Below are 20,326 nucleotides of genomic sequence, written 5' to 3'. Positions count from 1 at the left end.
GGACGTAATTGTACATCGGTCGGCGGCTGGTTTTCTGCTGCTTTCTAATCGAGAGAAGAACTTGAGGGACGACGACAAATGTGCGCCTGATGAGGCGTCTGACGTCAGGCCAAAGTCCAGAACCTAATATGAAGCACGGGCGTGTTCAAATAACCCAATTACAGGCCTGGAAATAAAAAAAATTCCACAGCATATGTGAAGCTGCAAAGGGTTTACAGCATTTTCTATAATGAATAATGATTTTTTTTTTTTTGGTTTCTATATGTGATTTAAAGATTGTACTATGACTCAGTCTGGGTTTTATATTTAATACAGAGCGCTGATTCATCACAGCATTCATGTGCAGACTTGCCTTTCAAACAATTCTGGCAAGTCTTTTCCCATTAGCTTCTTATTGGGCAGTTATGATTGAGCCCAATGGAGTCTGCCTAGCAACAGGTTTCCCTGTATCAGATTGATGCACACCCAACCAATGTGCAAATGCAACCTGACCAAGCGCGTCCAGGAAAATCTTAAACAGACAGATAGCAAGCGCCACATCGTGCGTGCCGCGACAAAAGAAAACGGGAAGTTTGTCTGCCTGTGAAGTTGACAGGCCAGAAATGCCAAGAGGAAATGGGAAGGTCTTATTTTTTGCGATTTCATGATGTGTCTGCGTGTTGTTCATAATGAAGGAAAAGGCCTCATTAATGGACCCCTCCTACTAAATGTGTTCAAAGTTGTTGTTTTTTTATTTAGTATTTTCTCGTTTTCCTGCTCGGCTCACTTTCGCTTGATCACTCTTGTCAGCGCCGTTTTTTTCTTCCCCCTCTCCTGCTGCAATCAAGATGGCTTCCCCTGTTTGCTTTGATGGAGGCCGCACCAAACGTTTTCGGACTCATTTGAGGAGTATACATCTTCAGTCTCCTATTTTTGTTTTGGTTTACAAATGACCTTCAAACTCTCAGGACCTATTTCTCTATCAAAGAGAGACGGCATATTGATTTTGATAGAGAAGGGAACGAGAAAATGGGATTCTGTGAAAACATTTGGACATTTTATATTAAGGCTGTACCGCCCAACTCTACTTTAGGGATTGTTTCTATACGATCCTTAAGGAACGGCTTATGTGTAATATAAACTATCTGCTGCTGAGAAAAGTTAAAGAACAAGAGCTTTCCCACATGCATGCAGGTGTCATCATCTTCATCTCTTCATCGCTCATCTGCTGTAGCTCGTACCCGTGGCTTCGCTACCTTGCGCTGACCGAGGGCCCTGCTCTCCGCTGCTTCCTGTCTCACAAAAGACCCCTCTGTTTCAGCCCCTTACGTTTCCTCCACTGGCACTCCCACCCCCTCCCTCAACACCCCTGTGGTACATTCCCTCTCGCTCCACTGGTGCATTCCTCCCAGGCCGTTGCCGGCCGGTGAGTCCTTCTGTCAGCCGCGCTCGCACACTGGAACTTCTTTACAGGGTTCCCGCTTGTGAAAAGTCCCCCGTCTTTGTTTTGGTGCCGCACGCTCCGAGGGGTGCTCCTTTTTGTGAGTGATTCCAGAGTCCAGAAAGTTTCCCCAAAATAGTATGAGACATCCTGGTTCAGTGTACCTTTGAGGTACATCATGAACCTGTTTCCTTTAGAGTGACTAATGTTCCCCCCGGGGCCCGGTATAAGAAATTAGCCCCAGATACCAGTTTCACCAATTCGCACATAAATGAGTAGACGTATTTATCATAACACGATGTCTTAAAAAAAAAAAAAAAAAAGAAATCCCACTGCTGGATGTTTGAAGTTTGCTGACGAGCACTTAGATGTTCCAGAGCACTACTGGCAAAATATTATGTGGATCGATGGCACCAAAGTTGAATTGTGCGGGAGGAGCACACAATGCCATGAGTGGAGGAAAAATGGCACCGCTCACCAACATCAAAAGCTTAGCCCAACTGTGAAGCATGGTCGAGGGAGTATCATGGTTTGGGTGTGCTTTGTCAACTCAGGGCCTGGACAGCCCACTGTCATCGCTGTTAAAATTAAATCACAAGTTTATCGTGATATTTTGCAGAAGAACTTGAGGCCATCTGTCCAACAGTTGAAGCTCAAAAGAGGATGGGTGATGAAACAGGAGAATGATCCAATACACATCAACAACAGAATGGCTTCAGAAGAGGAAATATGTGTTCTGGAGTGGCTCAGTCAAAGTCCTGATCTCAACCCAGTTGAGATGCTGTGGCATGACCTCGAGAGCTATTCATGCAGAAATTAAAGAAATTCCAAAGGGTTTGCATACTTTTTCCTCCCACTGTATTTCTTTTGCTCAGTGCTCCTATTGTGCTGTGACTGGTCACAAAGAACCTCGGGTCATCTCCTGCCCAGAGGAGCTCAGTTCAGCGACTGGTGTGAAGTGGACCTTGGTGCACCCGGAGCCGCCACACCAACGCCGAAATGACCCACGTGACCCTTCCCTTCACCTTCAATGTCCAGCCGACCGCTCTGGGTCACAGTTTGGCTTTCGTTCCAGAATTATTCCAATGCTTCACATTGCTGCCGCTTCAGACTGAAATATACTTACGGTAAGTACAAAAACTGTTAAATATGTACAATACCACTATCAAAACATGTTTCCATATTGCCAACGTTATGAATTTAGTATCAAAAATGCTACATTAGCTAATAACTGAGAAATGCACCTTACTTGGATGTGTTTTTCAGTTTAGGCATTTCTTTTTAATGCCAGAAACTGTTGGTTTTTAAGGCTGGCACAAGACAACTCACTCGCCAAAAATCCTTCTTGTAGCCAACAACATAAAAAAAAATCAATCGTCAATCAAGATCTGAACTGCGAATGACTGCCTTCCTCTATTTACATCTTCTTATACGTCATCCACGGTTCAAAGTCCAATTCTCTCGATTCAAGATTTGCAGATTGCCATGACCCTGGGTGACTGATAATCTACAGAGCAAGCACATTGGTATTTTTTTTTTTATTGCCACTGTGACGGTAAATAAAAAAGGACTACTAGGTTAACAAGTTGAGAGCCATTAGTATACAGACTGAATCTATGGATGATTGCTGTTCCATTTCCATTTAGGTTGTGTGCCGTAGAAGTCACGTCTGCCGGCGTGAATGTCGCCGAGTGGGATGTCAGTAGGTCAGTTAGCGACGCTTCTGTCTGTCCACGCACACGTACTGTAAATAGCTTTTGATCCTTCTTCTCACCCTCCCCTTTACCTCAGTGTGCTCCGTCCGCCTTCATCAATGGACCCCATTCACCCCCCCCCCGCCTCACCCTCTGCATGCCTCTGTGCCCCCCCCCACTGCTAGCACACCCTCCTCTTCCTCCTCCTGGGCCCGTACCTTTTCACAGATGCTTACATTTAGTTTTTTTTTTTTTTTTTAAATAAATTCACCAAAATATCTACAAAACTCTTTTCACATTTTCATTTTGGGGTGTTGGCCGTAGAATTTTGAGAGGGAAGTTCTTTTGTTTTTTAAATTCCATTTTAAAATAGGGCTGTAACATGAACAACTGTGGAAAAAAATCAAAGTGCTGTGCTCCAGATGCACTGTACCTCCCAAACAATGGCATATCGCGCCCACATTGCACTGTATATTTAGTATACCTCAATTGTAAGTCTAGTGTACATTACAGAAATATTTATACATGTGGAATATATTTTTATATCTCGCAGGGCTCACTGCCACATTTCACAATGTATAAAAGAAACAGCCACTTGTGGGCACATTTTCCCCCGCTTCCTACCCCGTGCTCCCCCTTATCCAGCCCCCAAGTACAGCTCGACCCCACAAAAAAAGTCAATTTTGTCTAGTGTACATTACAGGAATACAGTGTATATAAAAAGTCTACACACCCATGATCCTGTTTTTGTGATATACTGTATAAAAATTAAAAGGTAAACCATTTCATAACTTTTTCCATGTGACCTATAACCTGTACAACTCAATTGAAAAAAAACAACAACATAAAACTAAACTGAGATCATGTAGTTGCAAGAGTGTGCACACCCTATTAAAACTGGGGATGTGGCTGTCTTCAGAATTAACCAGTTCGATTCAAACTTAAATGGGGAGTCCGCACACACCTGCCACCATTTCAGGTGCCTCTGATTAACTCCAAATGAAGTTCAGATGTTCTAATAGGCTTTTCCTGACATTTTTGCTGACTTTAACTTGAGTTACTTAGATTTAATTCGTCACAGTTGTGTTCCGAATGAAGCAATTACATTCAAGGACGTTAATTTGGAGGCAGCACACACGTGCCACATTTCAATTGCCTCGTATTTCGAAATACTCTTAAATCGAGTCACTCGTGTCTCACGCCACATTTCACACTGAATATAAAAAACCACCACAATTGTGGGCACTTTTTGGAGGGTTCATGCTCTGTGTTCACTCTCATCCAACCTCCAATTAGCGCCACTTCACCCCACCTTCCAAAAAAAACAAGTCTGTGAATAACGGACACTGCTCCTAAAATGTTTTTTTCCCCTAAAGTTTGTACCCAAAATGCCCCTTACGTACTTTCTAGATCCCAACACAATGTATGGAATCTCACTTTGAAGTTCATGTACTTACCACTAAAATTTAGTGCATGCTACATGACAGAAATACACATTTACATGGAATATATATATATATATATATATATATATATATTTTTTTTTTTATATATCTCAAGGTGCTGACTGCCACATTTCAGACTGAAATAAAAAAAAAAAAAAAAAAAACACCTACTGCCTATTTGAGGTATGCGGCTTGCTGGGCGTGTCCTGCGGCCACAGCCCAGAATCACTGACCCATTCTCCGTCTAAATTCCTCCTCTACCTGGCACCCCTCGGCCTCGGTCTGGATAACGCTGGTACTGCCTCTCTGCATGACCCTCACAGGCGTGAAAAGACCCCCCCCCCCCCCCCCCCCCCACCTCCCAAACCCACCGTTTCCTCCCTCCATCATGATCTATTTTGGTGAACTGTGGTGTGTGTATGTGTATGTGCCCTGCCCTGTAAAGTACAGACTTTTCAAGGAAGTCAGCAATATAACATGGCTGCTTTAGTTTAATTATAAGCTTCTACTTTTGGAACTCAGAGAAAGCGAGAGAGAGAGAGAGAGAGAGAGAGAGAGAGAGACGCCCTAGAGCTGAATTTTTCAGCTCCCGGCTTGCCTCTCTCATCTTCTCCACCGAGCCAGGGAACCGACATTGTCCCTCATGCGGAGGGAGATGATGAACGATCTCATTGAAAAGTTCTCTTCAAGCGCTTTTGACGAGGTTGATTGTGGAAGCACCTGTTGCTCGAGTGGGATGTACCTTACGTCCACTTTGATTGCCGTGATGTCACACAATTTGAGACCTTACCACTCAGCACCTTGTGACTGTTGCTCTGGCAACGAGTGATGCAGAAAAATAAAGGTAGAAAATATACAATTTATTAGGTACGCCTGCGAATCCGGGGGTGTCCAAAGTTGGGGCGGGGGGTGTTTTTAATTGATCAGCCGCGTATTCTAAGAAGAAAAGGTACAAATGTTGGAAGATAGCATACATTTTTTAAATTGAAAAATAAAAATGGAACAAAAGTTTGTTACAAGATATCAAAGTTTTTATCTGAAATGTTTTTTAGATTAGGTAGGTAATTTGTCACACTTTTTTTTTTTTGTTCAAAATTGTGAGAGGAAAAAAAAGAAGCTATCACACAATATTAAGTTGGATTTTAAAAATAAAACTTTGTTATTACACTAATGTTAACAGTATTGTTGTGTTGCACAAATTTCAAAATAGGAACATCTTTTTTTTTATATCTTTGGTGTTTTTTCATGTTTTTTTTTTTTACATACAGATGAATGTTATTTGGGGTTAATCAGAGGCACAAATGGTTGGGGTGTTTGTTGACTTCTACTGATCATGAGTTGGAATGTGATTGATTAATTCTGAACACAGCCACATCCCCAGTCATAAGAGGGTGTACATACTTTTGCAACCACATTATCACAGTTATTTTATTTCACCTCTTGAAAAGATTACTTCTTTTTCAATTGAGTTATACATGTTATAAGTCCCATTAATGGTGGGAAAAGTTTAGAAATGATTCAGTTTAGTCTCATTTTTTATTTTAGAAAAAACTTGGCGTTTAAACAGGGGTGTGTAGACTTTTTATATCAAGTTTATATGAATTTTCCTTCAAGCAGGCAAACTACGTTTTGATATTCGCATCTTTTGAGAGCCGAGCGCCCACTACATGTGCCGCCTCCCGGCACCTTCAAGGTCTGGTCCAGCAGACATAACACGGGGCACACCAAGAACTTTAGTACCTTTAGGCACAAAACTTAGTTCTTCGCTTTTTTTGAAGAGAAAAAAATGCGTCACGATGTTCACAGTGCAGAACTTTCCTGCGTGTGCGTGCCTGGCATGTTCTTTTTATTATTATTTTTTTTTTATGGTCCTGACAGAATTTATTTATTTATTTTTTTTTTTTTTTTTGCTCCCAACAACATGGAAATTCATATTTTTCTTAGTAATGTGTAGGTATGAAAACCGAACAAGCTTTTTTTATACATTCCTTCGAGATAATTGCTGGATGCAGCAGCCAAGATGATAGTTTGGGTGCTCAGCTGCTCGCTCTCCTTCGCCATCAAAGCTCAACCCCCCCCACACCACCGTGCAGTTTCACACGGGAACGCCCCCTTAAAGCTTTTTTCTTTTTATGGGGGGGGTGGGCGAACCTTCTACGCTGACTCACTGACAACGTGTTGAACAGAACTACACTTTATCTTATCTTGTAAAGTTAGTACAAAAGCTTTAAGAGTTCTGTTACCGGTGAGGAAAACCATCATAAATATACTTTCATTCATCATCATTCAAACGTTTATGTTGTCAATTAGAAAGACAGATTTGACACATTTTAATTCTCTTTTGTTTTCATCTCTGGTCTTAAATTCTACAATGGATGGATAGATGAATGATGTATTTATTATTTTGTAGCTATAAAGTCAATATGTACGGCAAAACAAGTGTATGGCAAGTGCCACCCCTAAAAATGTGTTCTCTTCCCCCCTTATTTAGATTCAAGCATTGTATACTATGCCTCACACTCACGGTCTTAGCAATGTAGTCGGCAAAAAAAAAAAGCATTATGGCAAGTAGGCCGGCATATCCTATCCCAGAATTCTTTACAGTGATGCTTTTAAGTACAGTACCGTAGTTATAGAAAATCAAGCTAAACATTGCTCTTTACTTGCATTTGTTTCTGTCCAAAATGTTGTGAGCGTGTGCATTAGCGATACTGTAAGGGCTAAAGGTCGGTATTTGTGAATTTATTTCATCAAACTCTTGCGACTCGTATTATAAACCGTGGCATTCCGGTAAGGTTCATAAAAGTTTCTTATTCTGCAAAGAATAAAAGCCCTTTCGACCGTATGTGAATAATTGCTGCTACATTAAAATCATATAGCAAATAATGCTAGCTGTATCAGGATGCGTCGGTGAGTAACTGTACTAAATTGACCTTTAAAAAAAATCTGCGATGCACTGAATCCACAATTAGTGTACCGCAATATAATGAGTGGTTACGGTACCTATTTTATGGCCACAAATGAGTATTTTGAGCACACATTACATCTAATTTGTAACTTCATAATGGTATTTTGTTGCCACCAACTAGTATTTTATACCTATTTCATTTCCGCTAATTAGTATTTCATGGGCACTTTGGACTTTATCTAATTCGCGTCTGCACCTAGCTATTTCGTCAACACAAATTTAGTATGTCGTGGCCTACAAATTCATATTGTGTGCACAATCTACCTTTTTGCCAATTTGGCTTCCCCGAGTGGGAAAAAAAAAAAAAAAAAAAAATTAAAAGCTAGCACTTAAATGTGTCTTCCTTCCCAGAAACAGCAACACCAACGTTTCAAAACATTCGCAAGAAGTGTAAAGACATCTTTCAATCTCCCACACGTGACAACAATATGGAAAACATGTTCGTGCAAATTACAGAATGTACCTCTGTTAAAAAATAGCACGAATAGAATTGGAATTAGAACCTCTATTGTGTGCAATGAAAGGTGATGATAACGATGAGGTGGGAAACATGATGGATTGCAATCACTTTGGTCACACGAGCGGCGGAACTGGGCCACGTCGGATGGACCAATCGGCACCCGGGCTGCTTGGGGGCGTGGTTTAAAGCGCGGACAGAGATGGGATTGGCCTTCCTGCCCCGCTCGCTCGCGTCTTGTGCAGGAGAAGTCTTTTTTTGTGATTTCAAAACCGTATAAAGATTGTTTTTAAAAGATGGCACAGATGATAATAACGTGAATCTTTTTTTTAAAAAATCCCTTTTATGCTCTGATGTTATGTTACGAGCAATCTTTAGAAACGCCACAAAAAGAGCACACTGACGCACGCCCCACTTTCCTCTCTCCCCCACCCACATTGACTCTCTGCCTCCCTCCATCCCTCCTCGCACACACTCTCACTCGGGTGGGAGAAAGTAAAGTGTGGGAAGGGTGAGAGAAAGCGCAAGCTTCCAGGTGTCTGTGCCCCGCACTTCGGCAGACTCCATGGAGCTTTAAGGGCTGCCCCTCAAAGCCCTTTTTTTTTTGCCCCCCCTGCCCTCACTTTGGTGGCTCTCTCCTTTCTTTCTTTCTTTCTTTCCTTTTTTTTTTTTTAGTCTTGTCACCACGTAGGAAGTTCAGTCAGCTGCCTCTCGTCAGCTGGCTTTCTGGGAGAGGACACCCTCGCATCCAGCAGCCGCCGCTCCGCGCTCCCCGCTGCATCACTATGGATATTGCAGATTGCCCTTTCCGGAAGAAAAGGAGGCCGTGGAGCCCGGAACTGACCTCCGTCGCCCTGGTCGCCCTGGTACTCGCACTGTGCCAGAGCACCCCGGCGCAGGCAGGTAAGATCTTGCCTTTGTCTTTTCCTCCACTTTAACGGTTGTTTGCCTTAATTGGCTGCATGTAATTTACCTCCAGTCCAGACTGTATGTGGGACGTTAACAAAATGTAGGAGGTCATCCAGGAGATTGGAAAGATCACATAATGGATGCAAATGTATAAAGAAGTGCGGGGGGTGGAAGAACATTTTGGGGGTCTGCACTCTGATTGGTTATTTAAAAAAAAACTTTCAGTTTTTAAATGTCACCATGCAGTTATTTTTCGATATTCTTTTTTCACACACACAAAAAAAAATCAGGTCTATTTTTGCCTCATCTGTCACTTTTTCGCTGGCTGTGCACGTGCGCGTGCCCATGCCACCCATCGCAGCCTGAGCACCAGCGCGCCCAGTGGTGCCTCCTGGTGCGCGTGCGCGTCATCGTACGCGTCGCTGCCGATTATTGACGCACGGAGGCGGCGGAACAACTTGTGGAGTTGGGGGTGTGGGGTCACTTCCAACAAAGAGGGCAACCATGCTAACACATGCAATACCCATCACTTTGATGGGTTGATACATGTAATTATGCTACTGATAAGCACGGGTGTGAAAAAAAACATGAGGAGCACATCAAAGGCAAGCCAAAAAGTGTGTGTGTGGGGAGGGGAAGGGGGGGATGACCCCAGTGCCCCCCTGGTTCCGCCGCCTCTGTTGACACTTGTACGTGCAATTAATACGTTCAGTTAATAGAATAAAAAAACATCAAATTTAGGACAATGTGTTCAATTGTGACGTAGGCATCCCGCACTTCCCCCCTCCCCTCCAGTGTGTTCTTCCAAGTCCATGTGGACTTTGTCGCTCATGAATGGCTTCTTATGGAGGTTGGTGCAGAGTAAAAGGCGCCCAGTGTGTCTCGCGCGTATGTTTACGCGTGCGTGAAAGCGCCTCTCTATAAGTTTGTTTGATATTGGCAGAGTGACGTGCACTCGCGCCCACCCCCTCACAAGCCAGCCCCCACCTTCTTCTTGTACCCGCTCGCCCACCCCACCCGCCCCCTCGATATGATTAGTAAGTTAATAAGTTATTTTTATGACGTTTTTCAAATGAGAAAACTCATGGTGCTTCACATAGCAACAAATACAATTAGAAATGAGTAAAATAGTGATAACCAAATATTTAAGTACAGTGGACCCCCATATATTTTCAGTTGGGCATTACATATTCACCTATTTCTCGATTTTTACCTTTTTTTTTTTTTTCCTCCCTGTCCCCCATTTTTTTCACAGAAACCCCTGCATATTCTATATTATTATTTATTATATATATATATATATATATATATATATATTTTACATGATTCCCATTTTGGGGGCAATATTTTTTCATGCCTATTTATTGAAGCGTCAATTATTCGTAGCTATTCGCTATTGAATAACAGCGGTCCACTGTTTAGAACTATAGTTCTATTTATATTTAAAGAAGTAATTTGATGGTAGAAAATTTGATTTTTAGGACAGATTAGCTTTAGTGGGCCATTTAAAAAAAAAAAAAAAAAAGGGTGGGGGGCAGATCTGGCCCCCCGGCCTTGAGTTGACACCTGTGCCAGCCAAAAATTTGGGGGTAATTAATCTCGTTTTAGGGACATTAACCTTTTAATTCTCCATCCGACCAAACAGTAGAGCCCATTAAAAAGCAAATAATCATTTTTAAGGACCATTACCATAATTGCTAGTTCAACCATTTGCTCGAAGGAATAATTTAAATTACAACACAATTTTTTATTGTCAAACTCGCATAAAGGTGTGCCGTTGCAGCTGACACATGCGATGAAGATAGAAATAGCCCCTACGGTAATACTGTATTTCGTGTTTTCTACAATATTTCCATACAAAAAACAGCAATGAAACAATCCAAAAGAAATTGCAAAAATTCTGTGAATTCAATGTTCCCAAACATTTGAACTGCTTATTTATTTATTCATTTATTTATTTTAAAAAAGATCACTTTTTAACTTTTTCTTTCTTTCTTTCTCCTTACCATCAAGTGACATTTCAACCATTGGGTAGATGCTTTATTTGTATTGCTTGCTAAAGGGTTCAGTAAGAGACAGTCAGCAGACGGCCTAACAGGACAATAGAATGACACCAAATCCACCGCTGTGATTGGAGGAGACATGTCAGGTGAGGCAGAGGTGAGGGAGGCTCATCTCCCAAAAGGAGCCATGAAAGAGGTTCTGTTGAAAGGAGAAACATTTTGTCCACATGGATGTTCCTCCTCCGTACGGTTCCGTTTCAAAGCAGTAAAGAGAGTTCCTCAAAGGACGCTCTGTGCCCGTCTTCCTGGATAAACACAACATGGCCTCCTCTGAATGGAGTGTCTGTGAGGGCCTCTTCCTCCTCCGTCCTGACTCAGTTCTCCACTTCACCTTCTGTTCTCCACCTCCAGGTGCTAAGTCACCCCTCTTGGTCCACTCCGATCACCAAACGGAATTTCGTGCGGAAGTTCCTAAGGGTCACTCTGTGCTTTTGAAGCTCGGGCTTACATTTCCTGCATTTCTTTGCTCCCTGTGCAAAAGTTTGTGGTCGCAAAATAGGAATAGGAATGCGTGCATGAAATGCACATTTTTGGGTTTATGATCATTCCCATGAACAGCTCGATACCCGGGTAAGCAAACGGAGCACACTTCCATTTGCTTAACCGCACGTTTGACTTTAGAAAAATCTCATGGTTATACCAACTTTGTGGTGACAAATCAGTATTTCGCGCACACGTTGCTGCTAATTTGTAACTGAGTAGTTTGTGTTTTGCGGACATCATTTAGTAAATTGTCTCACAAATTAGTATTTCGTGCGCTCGTTATCGCTAACTCATGGCCACAAACTAGTATTTTGTGGTCACAATGTATTATTTCATGGGCACAAATTAGAATTTTGTGTGCCCGTTATATCTATATTGTGGCCACAATACAATTTGTGTGTGTCTTTGAATGTCTACTCAGTGGACAAAGCAATATTGATGTATTAGCACTGTTAGCATTGAATGCTAACTGACACTAATTTTGGCCGACCGTCCTGCAGTCCCAGCCGATCCTCCCTTACCCCTCCCTCTTCTCCAAACCGCATCATCACTGCAGGTTTGAGGGAGCACATGGAGCGTCCACCCACGCGTTCTGGCAGCTTTGAGCGTCGAGGAGCTAGGCGTCGCTCCGCGGGGAGAAGAATGGCCAGCGCCATAATGATAGGCCGCGGTCTGTGGACGAGGTTATTCCTGCTCACTGTTATTTGGCGCGGCGCGGGAGGCCAGCTCGGCTTGTGATGTTCGTGCACGTCATGTCTTTTCCAGACATAGACACGCGCCGCGCAGTTTGGAAACAAATATTCACAGCTGGGAGCTATAGAATGGTAGACGTTATGCGCTGCTTAATGTGTTTTTGTGGCTAAATACAACAATTCTGAGGTTTCCCATTAGGTGCAAAGAGTTTGCGAAAGGAATATTTTGGGATTTGTTGAAGTCATGCTGCGGTTATGAGTTCATCCCGCCTATCCTTGCACATGGTTAGACAGATAGATGGATTGATGGATGGACAGATGGATAGATAATTGATAGATGACGCCACCTCCCGCCAAACCGGATGTCTGTTATAGTACCAAGACTGACCTGTAGGAGGCAGCACTGTACCCATAGTAGTAGTAGTAGTAGTAATAGATCATGTAGAAGAAGCAAGGCGAGCTGTTAACTGTCATATTCTTTTATGATAATTTAGTCCAAACTATGAAAGCTTTTTTTTTTTTTTTTTTTTTTTTTTTTTTTTTTTCTTAAGTTTAATTATTTTGCCTCCACTGACACTCACGTAGCAAATTTCAGAAATTTTCCTCCCTTTTGCCAGCATTTTGCTGGGGAAACACATCCAGTCAGTAAAACTTCTGACAGTCGGACCAGACAAACATTCTGGCACGCTCCCTAAACTGCCACTGCGGTCGCTCCCATTTGGTTTGTGTGTCCTGCTGCTGGCCTCCGGGTTCCATCCACTGCGGCGCCCGCATCCACCCATCGCTTCCAAAACGGGACTGTGGCATCGCTGCCCCAAACCGCACGAGACAACAGAAACAAACGCACACACACACACACACACGTCTCAAGCACACTCTACGCGATGAAACGTGGCAGGACCATTTGTGCTCACGATGCCTTAAAGTGCCCTTTAACTTGCGCTTAGATATAGAAAGAAAAAAACAAAAGTAAATCATTAAATTAAGATAGATTTCACATAATTTAAAACAATTGTTAAAGATTAAATCCATATGTATTGTACTAAAAAGCTAAATACAACGGAACTCTACTTGGGCAGTAATTCTTTTTCTTTCCACTAGAGGAAGCCTGTGTACCACTGGTGATACTAGTAGCACCTTTTGGCGCTTATCCCAGCTAATTTTGGGGCAAGAGGCAAACAAGCATTCACAGTCACATTCACACCTTTGGACAATTTAGAGTTGTTTTTGGAATGTGGGAGGTACTGTGAGGCAGACGTGCTAACCACTAGGCTGCGACTGTAAAAATCATTTCGCTTTTAAAAACTCGTGTGCAAAAGTATAAAAAGAAATACTTGTGCGGTATCGTTAGCAGTAGCTTTAAACTGGAGTGCATTTATTGACCCGTAACGGAAGTTGATAGTAGGATTATTCCAATCAGCTATGCGATGTAACAATATGTATTGCAATGCGACACAGAAACATTTACCGTATGATATAACTCTTCATTGTTTACTTTTTTTGTGTGGGGTTTTGGGTTAGCTCTGTCGCTCCACAAATGTAGCTTCTGAGACGGCGACTCGTCAAAACTCACTTTTCTATGACATCATCCTTGTGCCATGACCAATCAACCCGCGTTTCATCCAACTTTTAAACTAGTATAACAGTTGGATGCCTTTTTATTCTTATTATTGTGTTAGCTTGTTGGCTTCAGAGTCCAACTTGTGTGCTGACTCAGCATTTAAATAATTTTCTGCTTATTTTCTCGGGTTTCCTGTAGACTCAACAGCTTGTGGATCTTATTTTAGGTCATTTAAAAAAAACAAACACTTGTTGCCCTGTACGTCCTGTTAGCAACTCCATAAATTCTAACCTGTACTTAACGGCCGCGCTCGTGTGGTCAGCGGATGGGCGGAAGCGACTGCTAAATCTGGAGCAAACGCTGACATATACCAAAATGTCCGTTCACTTGGAAAATGGCTCAAGATACAACAGTATTATAGGCTCTGTGGACCGGTTGGCAAAAGTTGGTTGTCAGGGAGACGCCTAAATAAATGGCTTACAGATTATTTGATTTTGACTCTCCGTATTTTCCACTAACAACCCAGGCTAAACTTGGCCCACTCCCTTCACACAACGATGTTTGTCTCTCAGTCGAGATACATCACTTCAATATACTCCATTGACACCAATTTTTATTTTCCTAGTAGCCAGGACTTTGGTGTCATCAAGTGGCATCTTGGAGCATTCTAGAAAGAGGAAAAAAAAAAAAGAAATAAAACACTTAATGTATAAGTGAAATTTTGAAAAACGACCCGCAAGTCGTCGGGGGTTCGCTGTATTCGTTTGTGAGGCAGCTACCTGCGACCTGTGTGTCCTCCAGACATCGTGTGCGAGTGCGTGTGCGCGTCAGCGCGTGCCGGACCTGCCTCACAATGCGTCGGTTGTGCACAGGTGAGAGGGGAGAGGTCAGCATGTCAGCTGGAGTGTGTGTCTGGTATTTGACACGGCGCTACCACTCGAGCAGGATCGGGCAAAGTACGCGGCCCGGTCCGTACTTTAATCCGGCGCGTTTTCAAGAGTTTTGCTGTAGCAAATTTGCCTAAAATTAATTACAAATTTATCTTTGCATTTTTTTGAGTTAATGTATCTAATTAAACAAGGGGTTGATTGATTTATTTGAAATCCATCGATCCATTTTCTATATTGCTGTATAATGAAAAAAAAACCATGTTCATAAAATAAACAAATTTATATTTACATGTATCCATTTATTTTGTTAAATAATTGGTTAATTGATATTTTGTAAGTAGTAAAAAAGTAGAATAAATATATATATAATTTAATTCTTCATTTATTTGATCAAATAATTTGTTTGGTAATTTATTGTAAATAATAAAAGACGAGCTTATTAGTAAATAAACGGTTATATTTATGTGTTTATTTTGTTTCGTTGATATTTTGTAACTACGAAAAGAAAAAAGTAAAACTAATTTCTATATACATTGTTCTATTTGTTTCTATTTTTTATTTTTTACATGTATTTATTAAATAATTGGTAATTTACTGTAAAAAAGAAAAAAATACTACAATTAACTAATTATAAATATGTATAGTATTTTAATTGATCGTATTAAATATAAAACTAATCATTTTTTAAAAAATAAATAAAGTGTATACATTTTGTTTTTGTTTTTTGAAATAATTCATTAATAAATGAACGAGTAGTGTACAATATAAAAATTACTAAATCAAACAAATCTATATATATTTTATATTTATTAATTTTATCAAATAATTCACGAATAAAATAAGTAATAACATGCATATGCATTTATTTCTTACTTTTTAAAAATAATTGGTTAATGAATTGATGGTAAAAAAAAAATAAAAGAAACGTATGACTAAAATCTATATATACATTTAATATTGAAATGTATTTTAATACATAATTGCTGAATTAATTATGATTTATTATGGAAATGAAATAAAAATGAGATACTTTTCATTTTCTCTTTTTTTTTTTTTTTTTATATTATGTTGCTCATCCTGGTCCTTTTGTGTTGATGCCCTCCTTTTAATTTGTCAAAGCTTCACACCCCTGAGAGTCCATTTTTGTGTATGTGTTAAAAGTTAAATAGAGATTTTCCCTCTGGGGATCATTAAACGCATTGATTATTGATTTTTACCTTCTGAGCCATATTCCATCCATCCATTTTCTGTACCGCTGTATGCTCACTAGGGTCGCGGGCGTGCTGGAGCCTAGCCCAGCTATCTTCGGGCGTGAGGTGGTGTACACCCTGAACTGGTTGCCAGCCAATCGCAGGCCACATATAAACAAACAACCATGCGCGCACACATTCACACCTACGGGCAATTCAGAGTCTTCAATTAACCTACCATGCATGTTTTTGGGATGTGGGAGGAAAACGGAGTACCCGGAGAAAACCCACACAGGCACGGGGAGAACATGCAAACTCCACACAGGCGGGGCCGGGATTTGAACCCCGGTCCTCAGAACTGTGAGGCAGATGTGCTAACCAGTCGCTCACCGTGCCGCCCTGAGCCATATTGTGTGTTCTGTATTGTGTTGTGTCATGCATATATAATTGTAATGTTATGATGTATGTCGTGTATGTTGTATGTAATGATAAACTCAGAATTTGTGTCGAAAAAAAATCGCGCAAATCTTTACAAAAGCAGTCTTATTTTGTCAGGATAAAAAGTTGTAATTTTACAAGAATAATGTTGTATATTTACGAGATAAAGTCGTGATATGATCTCAAAGTCAAAGTTTAACAAGAGAAGCATTGTAGTAAGAATGTTTTAATTGAATTGAAAAAATGTCAGGATAATACACGTTTTATTCGGAAAAAGACAACTTTATGCGCGAAAAAACGTTTTCTACTCAAAAGAATAGTACTTTACTCATTTTAACTACTTTACTCAACTCATTTTATTCACGCATGAATGTCAGATACATGTGATAATATCATATCAGAGCTTTTAATTGACCCAAAGCCAAGATAGGGAGCAGCAATTGGTTTATTATGTTTTATTGGTGCGCTTTTCCCAATGTGTATTTTTTAAAATATGTATTTTTATTTTTAAAAAATGATCCGCCATAGTAATTTATTGCAAATTATTTTGCAGGCCCCCAGGCTACAGATCGCAGACCCCCTGGGGACCCCAGTTTGAGAATCACTAGTACAGTGTGTTTCTTAATAAACATCATTCCAGAGTCGTTTTTTTTCCCCCCCATTAAGATAATAACCATGATTATTCATGAACGACTCAAATGATGTTTATCAGGTTAACACAGGCGCGTTTTGTTAAAATAGTCTCGGAACACTGTAACCAGCCACAAATGCTGTACAGTTGTGTGCGTGTGTTTGTATGTGCATGCATGAGTGTGTTTGCGTGTGTGTGTAGTGGGTGTGTCTGACGCCTGCTTCCTGTCCCGATGACCGCGTGTAATTGGGTGGCGGCCATCTGTGAGTGCTTAAGATGATGATGAGGCAAAAAAAAAAAAAAATATATATATATATATATTTATACTTGTCCGCTTTCATCTTCGGGCCGCTCCAGTGCGGGCCAAGCCGGGCGTAAGCTGGCGTGTTGTTTTAGCGGGAGTGATGGCAGCCCGGCAGGAAGGAAGGGCCTCGGCCTCACGTGAGCTGGAAACAGAGTGCCACATTGTACTGGTGCCACTCGGGTGGGGGGGCTGCAATCTGATCCTGCCATCATAAAACCACACTGTCACTTGTGAAGCCCCACAGCAGACACACACACACACACACACACACGCACACACGCACTCTACATCTCTGACCACGAATACCTGTGATGACGGCTTTAGACGTCTGGAATGTCCTTCACTGTTCCTCAAACTCTACCCGCTGTATGCGGAACGTGGCGTGACCAAACCCGGGCGAAAACTAGCAAAAACACTAAACACTAACAAAGGCTAATTATCAGATATTGTCATTTTTTTGCTGGCTCTGCGGTTGCGAATGCCGAACCGCGCTGTACAGTGATCCCCTCGTACACATAAAGGCCGTTTTACCTTGCCTCGTGATGAACGCAAAGAAAAAGGGTAGTGTGAAAAGGCCACAAAATGTATAGAAAATACATAACCATTTTGGAATAGAAAAATAAAAACTGGTTTTATAGTTTAAGCCTTAAAATACCCCTCCCACATCAAGTAATCACATTCAAACTTATTCACACACTTTGTAAACATATTTCAATGCAAAATAAATTGATGTTAAAACAGAGTAGTTAGCATTTCCGCCTCACATTTCTGAGAGTGGGAGTTCCGGTGTTCAATTTGCATGTTTACGGCCACGTTTCAAAAACATGCTCATTAGGGTCACTGAAGACTCTAAATTGTCCTCGGGTGTGACCCTAATGAGGAGAAGCGATGTAGAAATTGGATGGATGTTAAATTGCGATACAGCAGATGGACAGCGATGAGGCGAACTGCGATATAGCTGCAAACTGAAATAATGATGAGTGACGCTTCCCAGCATGTCGTTTTTCCTCTTCCTCTCACCATCACAACTTTGTGACACTTTTACTTTCTCAGGAAAAAGAGTGTAAATGTGAGTCCGGTGAAAAACGGAATTTGTGACTCAGACGTGCAGGATTGCTCAGCTTCAACCTCAGCAGCCCAATTGTCAGCTCAATGGCACACTTTTATTGACTTTAATTAGCTTTAATTAGCTTCTTTCTTCAGTGTCTCCAATGTTTAGGTTTGTCTATCTTGGTCTGAAAGGAATCTTTATCCCAATGTCGGTTAGGTCTTTTATTTTTTTTTACTCTGTCTGTGTGGTTACAATTGTTTGTTGTTATTGTGTGTCCTTCTCGTGCAGTGGTTCTCGGCCTTTTTACAACAAGTGCCGCCACAAAAAAATATTTAGCTCTCTGTGTACAGTAGATAATTACCTATTACATAATTTAAGTATAAATTGTACCAAAATAAATGTTTGAAAACAATCAGTTCTAAAAGATGAACTGCAATATATTGTGCTTAACAGGTAAAATTATTCTTTTGAATCACAATGCAGTTTAGCGCCTGTGACTTCCTCGCTCAGCGTAGCTCCGTCAAGGGCGGCTTGTGAGAGCAGAATCGGGCCCCCTGAGTTTTACTGTACCTGCCACGGGTTAAACACCCGCACTTTTCAGCAACACCCACCTGCCCCACGGCTGAATTGTGATGCGTGGCCTGTGATTGTTGTCGGGTCAAAGAGTGAAACAAGAAAAGCTGACATGATGAGAAATTGACGTTGATCTCTTTGCCCCCAGAACCAGTGGACGTACTGAAGGCCCTGCAGGTTCCCACTCTTCCCGAGGGCGTGAAGAAAGTTCCTGGCTTCTGCACGTCCCGCCGCTCCAGCAGCCCTGACCACGCCTATCGCATCAGCAAGAAGGCCCAGATCTCAGCCCCTACCAAGCAGCTCTTCTCAGGTAAGCTTAAACACTATCGGAAGCTAAGCGAACTAAGCGCTCTCTACGGCACGACACGTTGACGTGCAATCTTCTCGCTTTTGTGATGAAATTCCCGAGCGCGGCAAACCTGCAATCATCATCAGCGTCGTCTGATTATGATGTTTGCACATGCTCTGTAATTACACCTTACGTCTGTCTGAGTGAGGAGACACAAGAGGATCTCAAGTGGAGTTTTTGTGGCTTTAAGCTGCCAGACCGACTGTTATTATGTGTACCCCACCGCCAGCTCCCATGATGCTTTGCTCCTGATAAATGTCATCACCTGAAAGCTCTGCACGCTCTCAATGATTCTAGGTTCAAAATTCGTCACAGTGCTTTCTGTCAAGAAGTTAGATCTTAAAATTCCAGGAACAATGCAGTTTCTTAATATCTTGTCGTCTGCAGGTCGCTTCCCGGAGAACTTCTCCGTCATGGCGCTGGTGAAGGCCCACGCCGGGCTCCAGGCCTTCCTCCTCTCTATCTACAGCGAGCAGGGCGTCCAGCAGCTGGGCATCGAGTTGGGCCGCTCGCCCGTCTTCCTGTACGAGGACCAGCACGGCAAGCCGGCCCCCGAGGACTACCCGCTCTTCAAGGGCATCAACCTGGCTGATGGCAAGTCAGTAATGAGCGCCGATCTGTTTGTGGGGGTGGGAATTTGTGAATTTCGAGTGCACGGCGGCGTATCGACAACAGAGGTGAAAGTAAATCACATATGTTGAGGTCACAAGTAGGTCTCAAGTCTTAACGTTCAAGTTTCAAGCAAGTCCCAAGTTACTGTGGGGGGGGGGGGGGAACAAATTAAGTGCAGTTGAGCCCTGACTAAATTTCAAGCAAGTCTAGTCCAATCATTTCTTAGGTTAAGCAAGTCATAAGTCATACAATCTTGCTCCGACACAAAATATATTTACATATTGGCTACTTTAGCTACTTTGCACTCAGTATCAGTACAGTAGCTACCATGTCGATATTTTTTTGGGACCCCTCATCACGTCACACATTGATTCGCCCGTGGCTTTCTCCTCCCGCCCGCAGGTGGCACCGCATCGCAATCTCGGTGTCCAAGAAGAATGTGACGCTGCTGCTGGACTGCAAGAAGAAGATGAGCCGCCCACTGCCCCGCAGCAACCACGCTGAGTTGGACACCAACGGCATCACCGTGTTTGGAGCACGCCTGCTCGACGAGGAAGTGTTCCAGGTGAGGAGCTCAGTCCGCGCCGGGCGAGAGG

General features: G+C 42.0%; 1 protein-coding gene across 1 annotated transcript in view; it reads left to right on the top strand.

Annotated features, from left to right (window-relative positions):
• Nucleotides 1–8,666: 8,666 nt before the first annotated feature.
• Nucleotides 8,667–20,326, top strand: part of LOC133396073 (collagen alpha-2(XI) chain-like) — a 32,249-nt gene continuing 20,589 nt past the window's right edge. Inside the window, 4 exon segments of the mRNA XM_061665516.1 lie at nucleotides 8,667–8,887; nucleotides 18,918–19,079; nucleotides 19,506–19,716; nucleotides 20,133–20,295. Coding sequence (XP_061521500.1) covers nucleotides 8,770–8,887; nucleotides 18,918–19,079; nucleotides 19,506–19,716; nucleotides 20,133–20,295 — 654 coding nt within the window. The 5' untranslated portion in view covers nucleotides 8,667–8,769.

Source organism: Phycodurus eques, chromosome 20 (genome assembly GCF_024500275.1).
Source record: "Phycodurus eques isolate BA_2022a chromosome 20, UOR_Pequ_1.1, whole genome shotgun sequence".
Taxonomy (NCBI): domain Eukaryota; kingdom Metazoa; phylum Chordata; class Actinopteri; order Syngnathiformes; family Syngnathidae; genus Phycodurus; species Phycodurus eques.
This window is presented reverse-complemented; position numbering and strand designations above follow the sequence as displayed.